The sequence below is a fragment of the Dromiciops gliroides genome, chromosome 2, assembly GCF_019393635.1.
Source record: "Dromiciops gliroides isolate mDroGli1 chromosome 2, mDroGli1.pri, whole genome shotgun sequence".
NCBI classification, from domain to species: domain Eukaryota; kingdom Metazoa; phylum Chordata; class Mammalia; order Microbiotheria; family Microbiotheriidae; genus Dromiciops; species Dromiciops gliroides.
In genome coordinates this window covers 656,620,742-656,635,084 of record NC_057862.1, presented here as the reverse complement: position 1 = coordinate 656,635,084, position 14,343 = coordinate 656,620,742, and the positions used below count along the sequence as shown (strand labels likewise).

Genomic DNA, 14,343 nt, shown 5'->3' with positions numbered 1-14,343 from the left:
TGTTGGGGCTCAGGAAGGGATTTCTGACTACCTTCTCATTCCCTAGGCCAATCCCATACTGTCTTTCAAATGGGCTCAGGGCAGAGGGCCTTGGTGGCCATAAAGGCTGCCACAGCCCCAGGAGGCTGCCTGAGGTCCCACTGCCACCCTTACTCCCCTTTCAGTCTGATCAAAGGTGAACAAAGATATTCTTTTCTTAATTAAAGTGAGCAAAGACATCATCTTAGTTTGGTCACCATTGACAAGAATGGTTCTCTTTTAGAGAATGAAGATTCCTCCCTGAAATCGTCTCCTCCTCAAGGAAGGGAGATCAGGTCTTTGATTCAAGTGAGACCTAGGACTTGAGACTAGGTCGCTGTCATTGTCAAACTTCTTAAACTTTCACAACCCAACTTGGGCCTTCATGTTATGTGCTTCCCCACCCCTGACCTACATCGGATTCTGTTAAGTGTCTGTACTGAGAGTAATCACAACCGAACTCCTGTGCTGTAAACTTAAGTTCTTTTTATCATAAGAAACAACTTCTATTTAAATAAGTTTTTTCAGTTGTCTGCTATGAATCACTTGATAATCATAACTCCTGCAGTTTTCAAAAAAGATTCAACATCGAGGCCTGGCCTGATTTGTGGCTGGATGGAAGTTTGTGTTGTTCTCAGAAAGATAGTTATTCTGAATCTTCTAAGTTAAAGAAGCCATCGAAGATAGAAATTGTGAGAAAAGGTGCTGGTGTTGATGTCCTGGAGAAGTGTCTGGTTGATAGCACTGGGGGCCACTCTTTGCTAGATGGGAAGTAGACTGAATTATCACTTACCTACTGTGTTTTGGGATGATCAGCCAATTTCATTCTGTTCCATCCAGGAAACCACAGCTTCTGCAAGGGGTCTATGCTATGGGCTTTAACCGGCCATCTAAGATACAAGAGACCGCACTACCCATGATGCTTGCTGAACCGTATGTATCCACACAGTTGAGTCCTTTCCTAAGGTAGCTTTAAGTCTTCCCAGTTGCAGGCTATTTTGAGTAGTCTGGTTTAGCTGCTATCATTTTCAAGATCATAGATTAGTATTATTACAAATGTTCCTCCAAGAAGACCAGACTTAATGTATCTCTTGTATGAATTTTTTTTTTAGTGAGGCAATTGGGGTTAAGTGACTTGCCCAGGGTCACACAGCTAGTAAGTGTTAAGTGTGTGAGGCCAGATTTGAACTCAGGTACTCCTGATTCCAGGGCCAGTGCTCTATCCACTCTGCCACCTAGCTGCCCCAAAGTATCTTTAATACATTATTTACCTGAAATATTTGACATTGACTTTTATTAAAACTTACACTATTAATGAAACTATGAATATCTGTTATAGAAATAGGGGCTAGTTAGAGTGTGATGCAGGAATCTGAGATCTGTGGTAGGGATGCAGATCATGGCATAGGAAGTAGAGAGGCAGCATCTAAGGATCACTGGTGTCTCCTTTACACCAGTTCTAAAATGTAGAGAACTAAAATGACAGTTTAAGAAATTGTCAAAGAAAGCTTTCTTGAATTGGTGAACTAGGCAGCAGTAACACACAAGTAGAACCCAGCACTGAATGTGACCAGACACCTGAGTTCTGACACTGTTACAACAGGGAAGAAAAGTCAGGCATCCAGGACAGTTCTGGGAGCTGGCCCAAGCCATAGAGGATGAGAGCCAAATGTACTGTCAACAAAATAACAGGCTGGGTCATCTAACAGACAGAGTTCTGTGCTTGAAGGGTGCAGGAGACGAGAGAGAAATATTTGAAAGATGTCTTGGGAGAACAGTCAGAACTCTCACTCCCAATTAGGTATTTCAAGTAGTTCCTCCTGCTCAAACAAAGAAAAACCCATTGCTTAAAAAAAAAAAAAAGAAGAACCCTCAGAATACCATATTGGCTAAGTCACCAGATGTTTCAGAAGTTTTCAGAGAAATGGAAAAAAAAGACAGAAGATAAAAGGAGAGAGGGGACTAGTGCAGGGGAATCCCAAAGCACAGCTCCAAGGGAGTCTCATTGATAAAGGGGAACTCGGTAAAGAATCTGCCGTGGTAGTAATAAAATACAGAAGAGTCTTCTTTAGAGTAGGCTCATCGAGGTAATATTGGCTTAATCACAAGAATCACAGTGTGAAAAAATAGATAAACTTGAAAATTAATGGTCTAAACTCTATTAAAATGACAAACAACAAAGAATTGAGTTTAAAACAGAATTCATCAATATGCTATTTATAAGAAGCATACTTCATCCAGAAATATTGAAGTATGTTTCAAAGAAAGGGTGTTAAAATTTTTAAGTATCTCAGTTTTAAATATATACCCACCTGGGGCAGCTAGGTAGAGTAGTGGATAAAGCACTGGCCCTGGGTGCAGGAGTACCTGACTGAGTTCAAATCCTGCCTCAGACACTTGACACTTAACTAGCTGTGTGACCCTGGGAAAGTCACTTAACCCTCATTGCCCTGCAAAAAAAAAAAAAAAGCAAAAAGCAAAATAAATTTATACCCACCCATCATTCTGTAGTAAAACACAAGAAATACCTCAGTCTTGCAAGAAAAAATGGCTTCTTACTATTTCCTAATGAAGAAGTAGGAAATGTTAACACCTTATTATAATTACATGATAAATTTAACAATAGAGAAGAATGAGAGCATATATTATGGAGTTGGGGAAAGTATTAAGCAAGAACTAATAGACATGGATAGAAACAATTGGGAAAAGAGAAGCTCTAAACATGTTTGCATTCCATAAAACTAATGATTCAGAGACAACATATAGGATTTAAAGGCTATAACTAAAGCAGTACCAAAAAGCAGACTTATAGCCCAATCAGGAATGTGGGTAAGTCAATAAGATCTAGCAAGAGATTAGACATTAGGGTGAAGGAGAAGGAGTCATAGATGGCTCCAAGGGGATTTGAAAAGATGACAAAGGTCTGACTTCCAGAGTTATAAGGAGTAAGATGTATCTATAAGGCTAATAGATTCTTCCCAGAGGAATAATTGTCTAGGGATGAACAGGTAATTTTTGACGCAGGAAATACAAAGTGCAATCCAAATATGAAGAATTACCCAACTTTTCAGAGAAGTACAAAACCAAGGAAATATTATGATATGTTACCTTATCTCCACTAGAATGATCTTTTCCTCTCCCTAGATAGATAGAAGTTAAAAACTCCAGGAGTGTAGAGAAATGGGGCTTCTGATACATTATTGGTGTGACCGTAGAAGGATGTAAAGATTTTGGAATGCAGTCTTGCATTATATAGAACAAGAACTCCAAAGGTGCACATAGGTGTTGTCCCCACAATTCTCTTACTAGGACCATATTCATAAAAAAACGAAAAAAGGACGTAGCTGCACAAAAATAATTTTTAAAAAACCCACGCAACTGAAAATGTCTATGCCGACAGTTGGAGAGTAACTGAATAAATTATGGTTAATTGATGGGTTAGAATATTGGACTGACATGAAATGATACAAAGTTGATCAGAAGACCAGAATTATAGAGAGAATCCTAGTCTTTGTGTTTAAGAGATAAAGAAAGCCAATGGTATCAGAACTTCAGATAGAACTGAGAAGGGACATAGAGCTTGGATATTTTTATTTGTTGTCTGGTTCATTCATTTGTTTTAACTGTGTTAGATATTGGGGGGTTCGTGTAAGATTTTATTTCCCATTTTTTTCTGTTTGATCATTTGTCTAAATTTATGAGGAAAAAACTAAAAAAGAAAAGTAATTTTGCTCCAGAGTTGGTGTTTAAATTACCTTCACACCAGTCCTTGAACTTAGGCATTTTGAAAACAAACTTGATTTTTGAGATAGCTGCTCTGTCCTGGTGCAGCCCACAGAACCTGATCGCCCAGTCTCAGTCTGGTACCGGTAAAACAGCGGCCTTTGTCCTGGCTATGCTCAGCCACGTGGAACCACTGAACAGATACCCCCAGGTAAGGGTGGGTGGGTGAGGGTCCCCTGCCTGGTGCACCATTGGAGAGCCAATGAAAAGCTAGCAAGGCCTTGGAGGGAAGGGGAATTTCCAACTGGAATCTCAAGGCCTTCTTTGTTCCAGCAGATTTGAGCAGTTCTTTGAGGCCCAAGCTTTGATCATATTAGAAAGGCTTTAGTTTGTCTAGCTACACCTGGGTCCATCTCTGAAAAGCAGCATTTGCCCAAGTCAGGGCACCTGTGCAGAGGCACCATAATGCTGAGGTTGCCAGCCACTATGGGACAGCCAAAAGATGTCCATGAGGAGTATTGTAATTGAAAGATGAGGGTGGGGGGGAATCTGTCCCTTGCCCTTCATTGCATATGTTGCTGGGGTTATGGAAAAGTAAAAATCCCTCTGTCCCCGTGTGCCCCAGCTCCTGGAAACAGGTATTTCAGTTCTGCTTTGTACTAAACAGTAGGAAGCTTCCTTCCTAGTGGCCATGCCCAGAAAGGCCTCAAGTATCCTTTGCTTTTTCTTTTTCAGTGTTTGTGCCTCTCACCCACTTATGAGCTGGCTCTTCAGACGGGAAAGGTGATTGAGCAGATGGGCAAATTTTATCCAGACCTTAAGCTGGCCTATGCTGTTCGAGGCAACAAGTGTGAGTCTCTTTCCTAAAGGCTACTAGATTGAGGGGGGGGGGGACGGTTTGAATTGAGGGACATTGGACGCAGATGCTGGTGAGACCCACAAATTTCAGTCTTGAAAAGAGGCCGTCAGTCTGGAGTGACGTGCACTTTGGATGAAAGAAAAGAAACACTCAGAAATCCTCTGGAAGGGGCTTGTGAAACATTCAAAGTGTTGTCAGTAACTGAGGCAGTGCTCTTCAGTGGAGTAGGAATTGACATTTTTATTGCTTATTTTTACTTTTTGAGCAGGTGGTAGAATGTTCTGAGACTAGACACGCATACTTCCAGGATTGTTCAAAAAAAGTTTGTTTCAAAAATGTTGTGGAGGGGGACAGCTAGGTGGCGAAGTAGATAAAGCACCGGCCCTGGATTCAGGAGGACCTGAGTTCAAATCTGGCCTCAGACACTTGACACTTACTAGCTGTGTGACTCTGGGCAAGTCACTTAACCCCCACTGCCCCGCAAAAGAAAAAAAAAAATGTTGGGGAATACTGTAAAATGCTGTTTGCTTCAAATCCCTCTCCTCAGTTTAACAGCTGCACAAAGTAATGCCCTGGTTCTTTGGCCCACAAAGGACAATCAGACTCTAGTTGTTTTCTTCAAAAAGAATCTTGGCTGACATGGTCAGGAAATATTAATTGAGAAAGGTAATACCTGAGCTAGTTCTGGAAAGTTGGGTAGGATTTGTCTGGACAGGCAGGAGGGAGAAGGGCATTTTAGGCCAAAGAAATGACAGGTCAGAGAGGCAGCACTTGGAGAGCAGACCTGCAGTTGCTATAGGAGACAGAAGGAACCTGTGGCAGATTGTTCTTTCTTGTGTTTTTTTTTTAATTCTTGCTTTCTTTTCTTTGTTATTTTACCTTCCTGCCAGAGAGGCACATGACATAGTGGATAGAAAACCAGTCTGGAAACCAGGAAGACTCCACTGGCTGCATGACCCTGGGCAAGTCATTTAACATTTGAAGGGAAGGTGCCCCCAGGATTGGTAGAAGGAGTTTCCCTACCTAAAGTTCCCTATTCTTTGTTGTTGTTGTTTTGTTTTTTTGTGGGGCAGTGAGGGTTAAGTGACTTGACCAGGGTCACACAGCTAGTAAGTGTCAAGTGTCTGAGGCAAGACTCGAACTCAGGTCCTCCTGAATCCAGGGCCAGTACTCTATTCACTGTGCCACCTAGCTGCCCCTGAAGTTCCCTATTCTAATGATGCCACAAATTGTAATCTCTGTTGCCTGTGCTCTTGCTCAGTAAACGCCATTGGTTTCTTGTTAGCGCTAAGATCCAGGGCATTTAAAGCTCTTCAGCATTTGGTGCCTTTCTCCCTTGCCCTTCTTTGTATCCATCCCTGTCTTCCTTGCATTCTGCACATCAGACACCATGCTGTCTCCAGCACCACTCTCCAACCCCTTGGTGCCTTTGATCTGGCTCTCTCCTTCCTAATCTCCACTCTATAGAATCCCTCATTTCTTTCAAGGCTGAGCTTTGGAGCTCACAAAACTGCTGTCTCCCAGAGAGATTTTCTCTTGTCCATCTTATGTCTTCCTTTAGAACATAAGTTCCCTAAAGGCAGGGAATGTGTCACCAATCAAGACATCAGCCATGTCTAATAGGATATGTGATACTCCACACCTGTTATCTCTTACCTCCCAAAAGGACCCAGGGAGATGCATTTCCTTGGCGCCAAGCTGGGTCATTGCCCCTAGATTTTAAATTTAATTTTGGATTTTGGGTTCTTTCTATTTAGGTTGGCTATTTTGGTGTTTTCTGTTTTTCCTTTCTTTATTCTGCTGCTCTGAATTCTTTGCAAGTTTTCACTGTTTCTTATCACCCAGTAATGTTCCCATACACTCCTGTGCCCTAGTACTTGCCAGGCCTTGAGCGGAGCTTTGGGAACACAGCTACAAGCAAAAGAAAGGCCTTGTCCCCACAGAGCTTCTGTGGTAAGGGGGGGGAAGACAGCCCCCGAATGGGAGCTAAAAACCTGGGCGGTGGGGGTGGGGATGGAGGTAGCTGGCCTGGGCCGAGGTTTTGGGGTCTCAGAGGAACAGAGCTGACAGCAGAATGGAGGCTGGAGGCTCCCAGAAGAGTGTCATCCATGGGAGCTAGCCTGGCCTGGTGGAAGGCTAGTGCAGGCAGCTGAGGGAAGGTCCAGGACCAGACAGCAGAGTAGGCCCGAGTGTCAGCACACATGCAGGAAGGGCTTTCTTTCTAGGTCTGTGCTAGGACCAGATGTGTTCCTGTCAGTCTTGGTGCACATGGAGCCTCTTGGTTTTTTGGGGGTTCCTTGGAGCATCTGCCTGGCAGTGGAACTTGGGGCCACTTCAGTCCATTTTTCCCTCAAGCAGCATAACTCCAGATTGCTTTTCAGAATGGCTGAACCTCTTACAAACTCTTCATTGCTGTCAGAATTGACAGTCTGGCAAGGGACATGGAAAGCTGAGTGTGGAAGCAGTGTGCCCAGGGGGTTGGAGGCATGTCTGACAGGAAGTAGCCAGGGCCTCAGGTGGGATGGTGGTGGTGAAGAGGAGGGTGAGGAGTGAGGAGTGCCTGCCAAGAATGAAGTGCCAGCATGTGGAGGCTGGCTCTGGAGGCCAAAGGAGGAGCCACAGGGCAGTTTTGCCTCTTAGGTTTCTGTCTGTGGATTTAAAAGCCAGCACGAAACTTTAGGCTTCCCATCAGTGGGTTTTCCTTTGTCTTCTCTTTGCCTGGGCTCCTTCTGGGGTCCTATGATCATTCTGTGGGACCAGGGGGATGAGCCAGGTGAGAAGCTCAGAAACTCTTTGATGACCCCAAGCAATCTCAGGCTGAGCTGGTTTTGCTTTGACAGTGGAAAGAGGTCAGAAGATCAGTGAGCAGATTGTAATTGGCACCCCTGGCACCGTTCTGGATTGGTGCTCCAAGCTGAAATTCATTGACCCCAAAAAGATCAAGGTGTTTGTTCTGGACGAAGCTGATGTGATGATTGCTACCCAAGGCCATCAGGATCAGAGCATCCGCATCCAGAGGTACAAGGTGCTGTGGGGGTGGGGCAGGGAATCTTCCCAGAGGAAATCAGCTCTCCTCCCAAGCTTCCTTCTCTGGCCTAGGGCCTTGAAGCTGAAAACTGTGCTGTTGATCCAAGAGGAGCGCCCCTTACTGAGGGAGGCCAGAGCAGTTCCCTGCATGGCACTACAGACTGCAGCTTGTCTTCCTTGGCAATGTCTTAGCTGTAATTGCTGCTGAAGACATAGTGACAGAATGAGGGACTCTTGACCCCATCTCAGTCTGTGTGGTGGTGGCTTTAGGACTGTCACCACAATAGAAGGATTCCATAGCAATGCAGGGATTGGTTTATCCTGTCTGGCCCAGAGGTTCACTTCTTTGATGATTTGTCCCCTGCAGCTGACAGCTCAGGCTGCCCACTCTGTCAGCCCTTCCCCTCCCAACTGACCATTCTGGAGCATGTGCTATCATAGCAGGAGGAGGAGGAGAATCTTCCCTGGGTGGGTGCTTGGGCAAAGGTTGCTGCTGGCAACAGCTTGATCATGCCCTGGAGAGGGGGGGATGGGCTTTGTGTTCCCTTGAAACCAGTTTAGCATCATTTTTGTTTCACAGGAGATTAAGATCTTGCATCACAGATGCTCTAGCCTCATTTCTTCATTATAAAGGAAAAGGAAGAGCTGTCCTCCATAACTTCAAAGGATGTGTCCAGCCCTTAGCATAGAGCATCCTGTGTACTGAGTACTACATCTACTGGAGTTATTTTTTCTATGACTTCTGGAAAATATGCCCAGCAATGCTGTGTGAGAGGATATGAACAATGTAGGGATTTGAAGCCTATACTTCCTATTATTTTCCACAATGATTGGACAGTTCTCAGCTCTACCAACAATGTATTGATGTCTGTTTCCCAAAGCCTTCCACTATTGAAGATTTCCATGTTTTATGATCTTCTTCACATTGATGGGTGGAAGGTCTGTTAATTCATTTGATCCTCATACTGTCCTAGGGAAAAAAGCAGACTGCGTTGCACACCTAGCTAATCATAGTTAAGTCTGGGACTGGGATTCTGATTCTTTTGACTTCCTAGTTCAGTGTTTTCTTAGTCTGAGACTTGGGTGCTGCTCAGGAATTCTCCTTTTGACCTGCAGCCAGAAAATTCAAACTAGGTCCCAAGAGGGTGAAGTGGCTTGTTGATACTCCATTTCCTCTCATTCTGTCCTGTTCCATGCTTCTAGGTACAGGGTGATGGAGGGTGTATCCTCAAGCCTCAGGGCCCTTCATTGACCTAGGAAGGCAGTGCATTCTGTAACCTTCCAGTTCAAAATTCTGATTGGTGCACATGGGCTTGCCTTTTAGGATGCTGCCTAAGGATTGTCAGATGCTGCTTTTCTCTGCCACCTTCGAGGATTCCGTGTGGAGGTTTGCTCAGAGAGTTGTCCCAGACCCCAACATCATCAAACTGAAGCGAGAAGAGGAAACTTTAGATACCATTAAGCAGTATTACGTTTTGTGCAGTGACAGGGATGAGAAGTTCCAGGCCCTCTGTAATCTGTACGGGGCCATCACCATTGCACAAGCTGTGATCTTCTGTCATGTGAGTAGCACCGGGCAGGGTGCAGGGGTAACCCCAAGTAGGAAAAAATGGTTTAGCTGGAGATTCATTGAGTTACCAAATAAGTGTAGCTGATGAGGACAGAAAGGAAGGAAGGTTCCAGGGGCCATTAGCCAGCCCCCAGGGGTATCACTGACCCGGAAGGGGGCTGGGGGGAGAGACATTTTGAGCAGAAGCAGGAACAGCGCAACCTGACTGGTCTTTGTCATGAATAGTACTTGGGTTAATATTACAAAGCCTCAGGCTTGCATGAAGTCCAGGTCTCCTTAATGTGGTTGTCCCATTGCCCAGTGCAGCAGGAGCCATCCATACTTGCTCAGGCTATGCAGTTCCTCTTTGGGTTTCCTGTCAGTCCTCCAAAGAGGATCTAGCCAGTGTCCTGGAGGGCTTCCCTCATTCTTTCAGCGTGTCCTTGAGGAAAAGGTCCTAAGTGCCCCAGTGAGAAAAATGGGGAAACTTCTTGAAAGGTTTCAGAAACTTGACTCTTAGCTCTTTAATGGGAGGATGAAGTCTTCATTTAAGCTAACAATTGAAACCACTTTCTAGTCTCTTCATTTGATCAGTCTTTTTCTTCCAGACCCGCAAAACAGCTGGTTGGCTGGCAGCTGAACTATCCAAAGAAGGCCACCAGGTGGCGCTCCTGAGTGGCGAGATGATGGTGGAACAGAGAGCTGCTGTGATTGAGCGTTTCCGGGAGGGCAAGGAGAAAGTGTTGGTGGCCACCAATGTGTGTGCTCGAGGTGAGGAGAGGCTGCCCCACGGGGATACCTGGGGGCTTAGGAAGGAGCAGGAGGGAGGCTGTGATGCCCTTTCTGGCCTCTATCAGCAGCTCCCTCTGCCTTGGCAGAAATGGTCTCCTGGGCATTGGGTTGCCCTCCATGGCAATGCTGAGCATGTGGTCATTTCCCCAGGCTACCAGAGTGACATCTGTGCCTCCAGGTGGTCTCCATGCTGCTTTGTCTGGGGAATAGTCTGTTCTTGCACGCCCTGGAGTGTTGTCCTGATCTCAGGCTGTAGGAGAGGAGAACTTGCTCAGCTCCCAGAGCCAGGCTCATGTTGGCTACTCATTTGCTTCAGTGGCTCCAGGATGTGGCTGTGGCAGATTGATGGCATCAGGCAGTTTGAGGTGGAACTGCCTCTCATCTAGATCCTCTTCCAGCTGGGTTTGGGAAGACTCTTGGACTCCTTCAAAGCAGAGAATCATTTTGGATGGGTCTGATCCTTTGAGCAGTGTCCATTCAGGTCATCCTGTTTTCTACCCCTAGGGCCCCATCCTGTTGTGTGGGTAGCAGCTGCTGGTGCTAGACTCTGATAGATTTGGCTGTTGGTGTCAGTGTGTTTTTGTCTGCTTTCCCCATCTCCCCTCCATCTTCCTGCCCTGTAGGTATTGATGTGGAACAGGTGTCTGTGGTTATCAACTTTGACCTGCCAGTGGACAAGGATGGGAATCCAGACAATGAGACCTACCTCCATCGGATTGGGCGCACGGGGCGCTTTGGCAAGCGAGGCCTGGCCGTGAACATGGTGGACAGCAAGCACAGCATGAACGTTCTCAATAAGATCCAAGAACATTTCAGTGAGTGTCCCAGAGCATCTGCCCTCTGTGGCCCATTGGCTGTTAAGTGGGGTAGCCCAGGGCTCTTAGTAAGGGCCTGGGTCCCTCATCTGCCATCTCCCTCCTTGTTAGGGAAATAGGCATGGGAGAGAAGAGCAGGATCCACTCTGTTGTCCCTGGGCCTAAACTCTCACACAGGAATGTCCAAGGTGCCACATGATATTTGATGCCAGGCTCAGTTACCTTAAGGCTTTATCTGTCCAATGAGCAAGGAGCCCTCTTTGTCAGTACTTGTTTATTTCTTGATGGCAAAGCAGAGTTATGTAAGTTGTCCTCATGTTTCAGTCATCGCTGAACTAGCCTCTCCAAGGTGGCCCTATTTTGATTCTCTCTGGTTTATTGTCTTTGCAGATAAGAAGATAGAGAGATTGGACACAGATGATTTGGATGAGATTGAGAAAATAGCCAACTGAAACTCCTTGTCTAGAGTTGACCCACACCCTCCAGATGTGTTATCTCCAGCTCCATTTGGACTGTTTTTCAAATTGACACATTTCTTAGCCAGTCACCCAAAAGGACTAAAGTGGGAATACATAGAAATTACCTACCTCATTTCAAATTATGTTTGGACTTAACAAAGAAAAATTGTGAAAATAATGGGGGGAGGTAGAAAGAGCTTTTCAGAAATTGCCTTTTGAATAAATCTATATTAAACACAAACACAAAAAAAGCCAATGTGTTCCCATCTTAATGGTCTACTCCAGGAACTGTCGCATCTGGATCATTTGGCTTCCCATATCCACTGTGGTAGCATCTGGTTCTGTTCTCTATCCCAAAGTGAAACAAGTACATCCTACAGTGCCAGCCAATTTACAGGAAACTGCAAGGGGGACAGAGCTGAGGTGACAATGGGAAGGAGGGGCAGAGCTCAGAAGGGCCTCCTGGACAGCTTCCAAGCCAAAAGGGAGTGGGGAGAGTTCGCAGCTGGGATGGAGCAGCTCCTTCCTCCCTGACCCCCACAGCTTGAAGACATTGTGTTTTCTTTCTTATGAAAAGAGCCCACCAAGATATCCAAGGGGGCTCCACTTCCGGATGGAGCTGGCTTCCAAGATGTGCCAGTATCGATTCAATAACATCATTGTCATGGAATCACTTACTGTGTGGTCCCCAGCATGTCGAGGACCTACAGGAAATGCCTCATGCACCATGGGGCAAATGATCTTAGGACTGTGGCTCTCCACTGGAAAGACTGAAGGCAGCAGATCTCTGCCTCTGTGACTTGGAGAGGAGACGCTTAAGAGGGACAGAGCAGGAGGATCTTCTCCCCTATAGCAGTGTTGGCAGCTTCATGCCTTCATTGTCCTGGCAAGGTGGCCTCATCCTCCCATTGAAAGTCATGCCAAGTCTGGGCAGTCACTTCAGGACCCTAATGGTTGTACTGAAGAAAGGCTTCTACCTTCTGTAGCAGTAGAAGTGGCTGGGCCAGCGAGTATAGCAAGAGACTGTGTCCTCCACCCTCTGCACAGGGACCTCCACTTCCCTGACTAGCCCTGTCTGTCTCCTGGCTACAGGGTGGTCGTGGGCGAATTCCCATGTGCTCTCTGGTTCAGAAGGTTCCCAGACCATCTCTGGGCTCTCCTTGGTATCCAGAGGGAAGACAGCACCCAGCTGGGGAGGTGCTGAAGACATAGAAAAGTGGGAGCAGTGGGACAGATTCCCGAGGCCACTTTGAGCGACTGCTCCCAGACCCAGGACAAGACAACACAGCCAACATAATTCCTCCTGAGGACCTTGGAGAAGAAATGATCAACTACCTGGGGAAAACCTAGCCCAGACCCAGAGGTTTTTGTGGGTGGTGGGGTTCCACATTCCACAACCAAACAGCAGCTCTTCAAGGGAGAAAATGCAACTACAGCAATCACTTGGCCTGTTTAAATCATACCTAGGAGAAGACTTCACCACCACCTCCCCTGTCTTTGGTTTCTCCTGCCAGCATGGGACATGGGCGGGTAGAATGTCCAAAGTCTGGTCCCCACAGTATGTGTTGGCTCATGTGGGTGTTTATGGGAACCATGTGTATGAAGTGGTTTGGCTAATGGGACCTACCTGTTCTCAAGCCTCTTTGTGCACCCAATGGAGTAGTTAGAACCTGTAATAGGTAGAAGCCAAATGGATCTTCTTTTGGGTTTCTGTCTGTGTCAGCTCCTTGCTTTCAGCTCCCTGGGGCTTTGCTGGAGATCAGGGGTGGGCAAGAGCCATTATGGACCATCTCTGCTTCTAGGAAAGCCTGTGGCATAAGGCAGTGGGCAACAATGATGAATCCTTAGGTTATTTCCTGGGCACTTTGGCTGGAAGAAGCAGCGTTGATGTCTCCTAGCCCAGGCTACTGAGTTGGAAGCGTTGGTTTCTATTTGGGGAGTGGGCATCTTGGGCTCTTTCACCAGACTGGCTGTCCTTTGGTGGGAGTTTTAATGAGATAATAGATATGGTGTCAATCAGTCAAAAAGTCTTCTTTGACAACTTGAGGGTCACCTATTGATTATTGTAGATCTACTTTCTACTTGTGTGAATAGATTTTAACCAGTTGTGAAAATCTTGTCACTAAATTATTCGTGTTCTAGTTTCTAGTAGTGAAATTATGAATCTGTAGTAATTGAGTGTTTTGATCACCTTCCATGGGTGAACTGTTGTTCACATTGTCTGGGGGATTAGGAGGTGGGATGCAAGAAGGATATTTGCTGTCATCTGCCTCAAGCACTGAGGATCTTATTAAAGACAACTCCTGTATCCGTGAAACAACCAAACCAAGGACTTTTTTTTCTTGAGTGTGTGTTCTCTCCCCTCTTTATGTCCTTTCTCCCTTCCCTTGCACCCCCTGGCCAAATCCTCAGGCCTTCTGACCTGTGTCTCAACCCTCATCTTTTTGGAGATGTTTCACAACTTACAAATAACCATTCCTGACTTCACCCCAACACAGCTCTTGTTTGGAAGTCCAGGTGCTAGGCCTTGAGGCAGATAATGAAATAACTAAAACAGGATTGGCTTCTGACCTTGTAGCACAGGATATAGAATGGAAAAATTACTATTTGGGTCACCATGTTGCCCATCTCCCCAAAAGGAAGTTTCATAGGATCCTGGCATTTACAGCCTGAAAACACCTTGCAGATCACTTACAACACCCTTACTTTACAAATGAGGAAGGTCAGGACCATAGAGAGGAAATGATATGTACAAGAAGTGAAATTGGTCTCTCTTTGGAAAATACATGTGAAAGAAATACAGTGGCATTCAAGGGGGGGAAGAACTTAGATAGGCCCTTCAGGATTTCTTCAACGCAGATGTAAAAAGTGTGGCCAGTATTTGGACCAAGATTCTACAATTAAAAAGTAGTAAGAAAAGAGTAAAGTACCATAAGATACCTTATTTAAGACAGTTGTGCTGTCTTATGTTATTTGTTGTTTAAAACATTGACCCTACTGAAAGGGAATGCATGGAAGAGAACCAATTTCAAAGGGCTAAGAACTTGGTGGCTGTGGGAGATTTGGAGGAACAAAAACAGACCTGTTGTCAACATCTCAAAC

At 45.6% G+C, this 14,343-nt stretch overlaps 1 protein-coding gene across 2 annotated transcripts in view; it reads left to right on the top strand.

Annotated features, from left to right (window-relative positions):
• Nucleotides 1–14,148, top strand: part of LOC122739962 (ATP-dependent RNA helicase DDX19B-like) — a 31,321-nt gene extending 17,173 nt beyond the window's left edge. For both annotated transcript variants that reach the window (XM_043981700.1, XM_043981699.1), the window contains exons 5-12: nucleotides 859–951; nucleotides 3,850–3,952; nucleotides 4,477–4,591; nucleotides 7,441–7,618; nucleotides 8,952–9,189; nucleotides 9,785–9,947; nucleotides 10,592–10,783; nucleotides 11,174–14,148. In XM_043981700.1, coding sequence (XP_043837635.1) covers nucleotides 859–951; nucleotides 3,850–3,952; nucleotides 4,477–4,591; nucleotides 7,441–7,618; nucleotides 8,952–9,189; nucleotides 9,785–9,947; nucleotides 10,592–10,783; nucleotides 11,174–11,235 — 1,144 coding nt within the window. In that variant the 3' untranslated portion in view covers nucleotides 11,236–14,148. The remainder of the gene's footprint in view (nucleotides 1–858; nucleotides 952–3,849; nucleotides 3,953–4,476; nucleotides 4,592–7,440; nucleotides 7,619–8,951; nucleotides 9,190–9,784; nucleotides 9,948–10,591; nucleotides 10,784–11,173) is intronic.
• The last annotated feature ends 195 nt before the right edge of the window (nucleotides 14,149–14,343 follow it).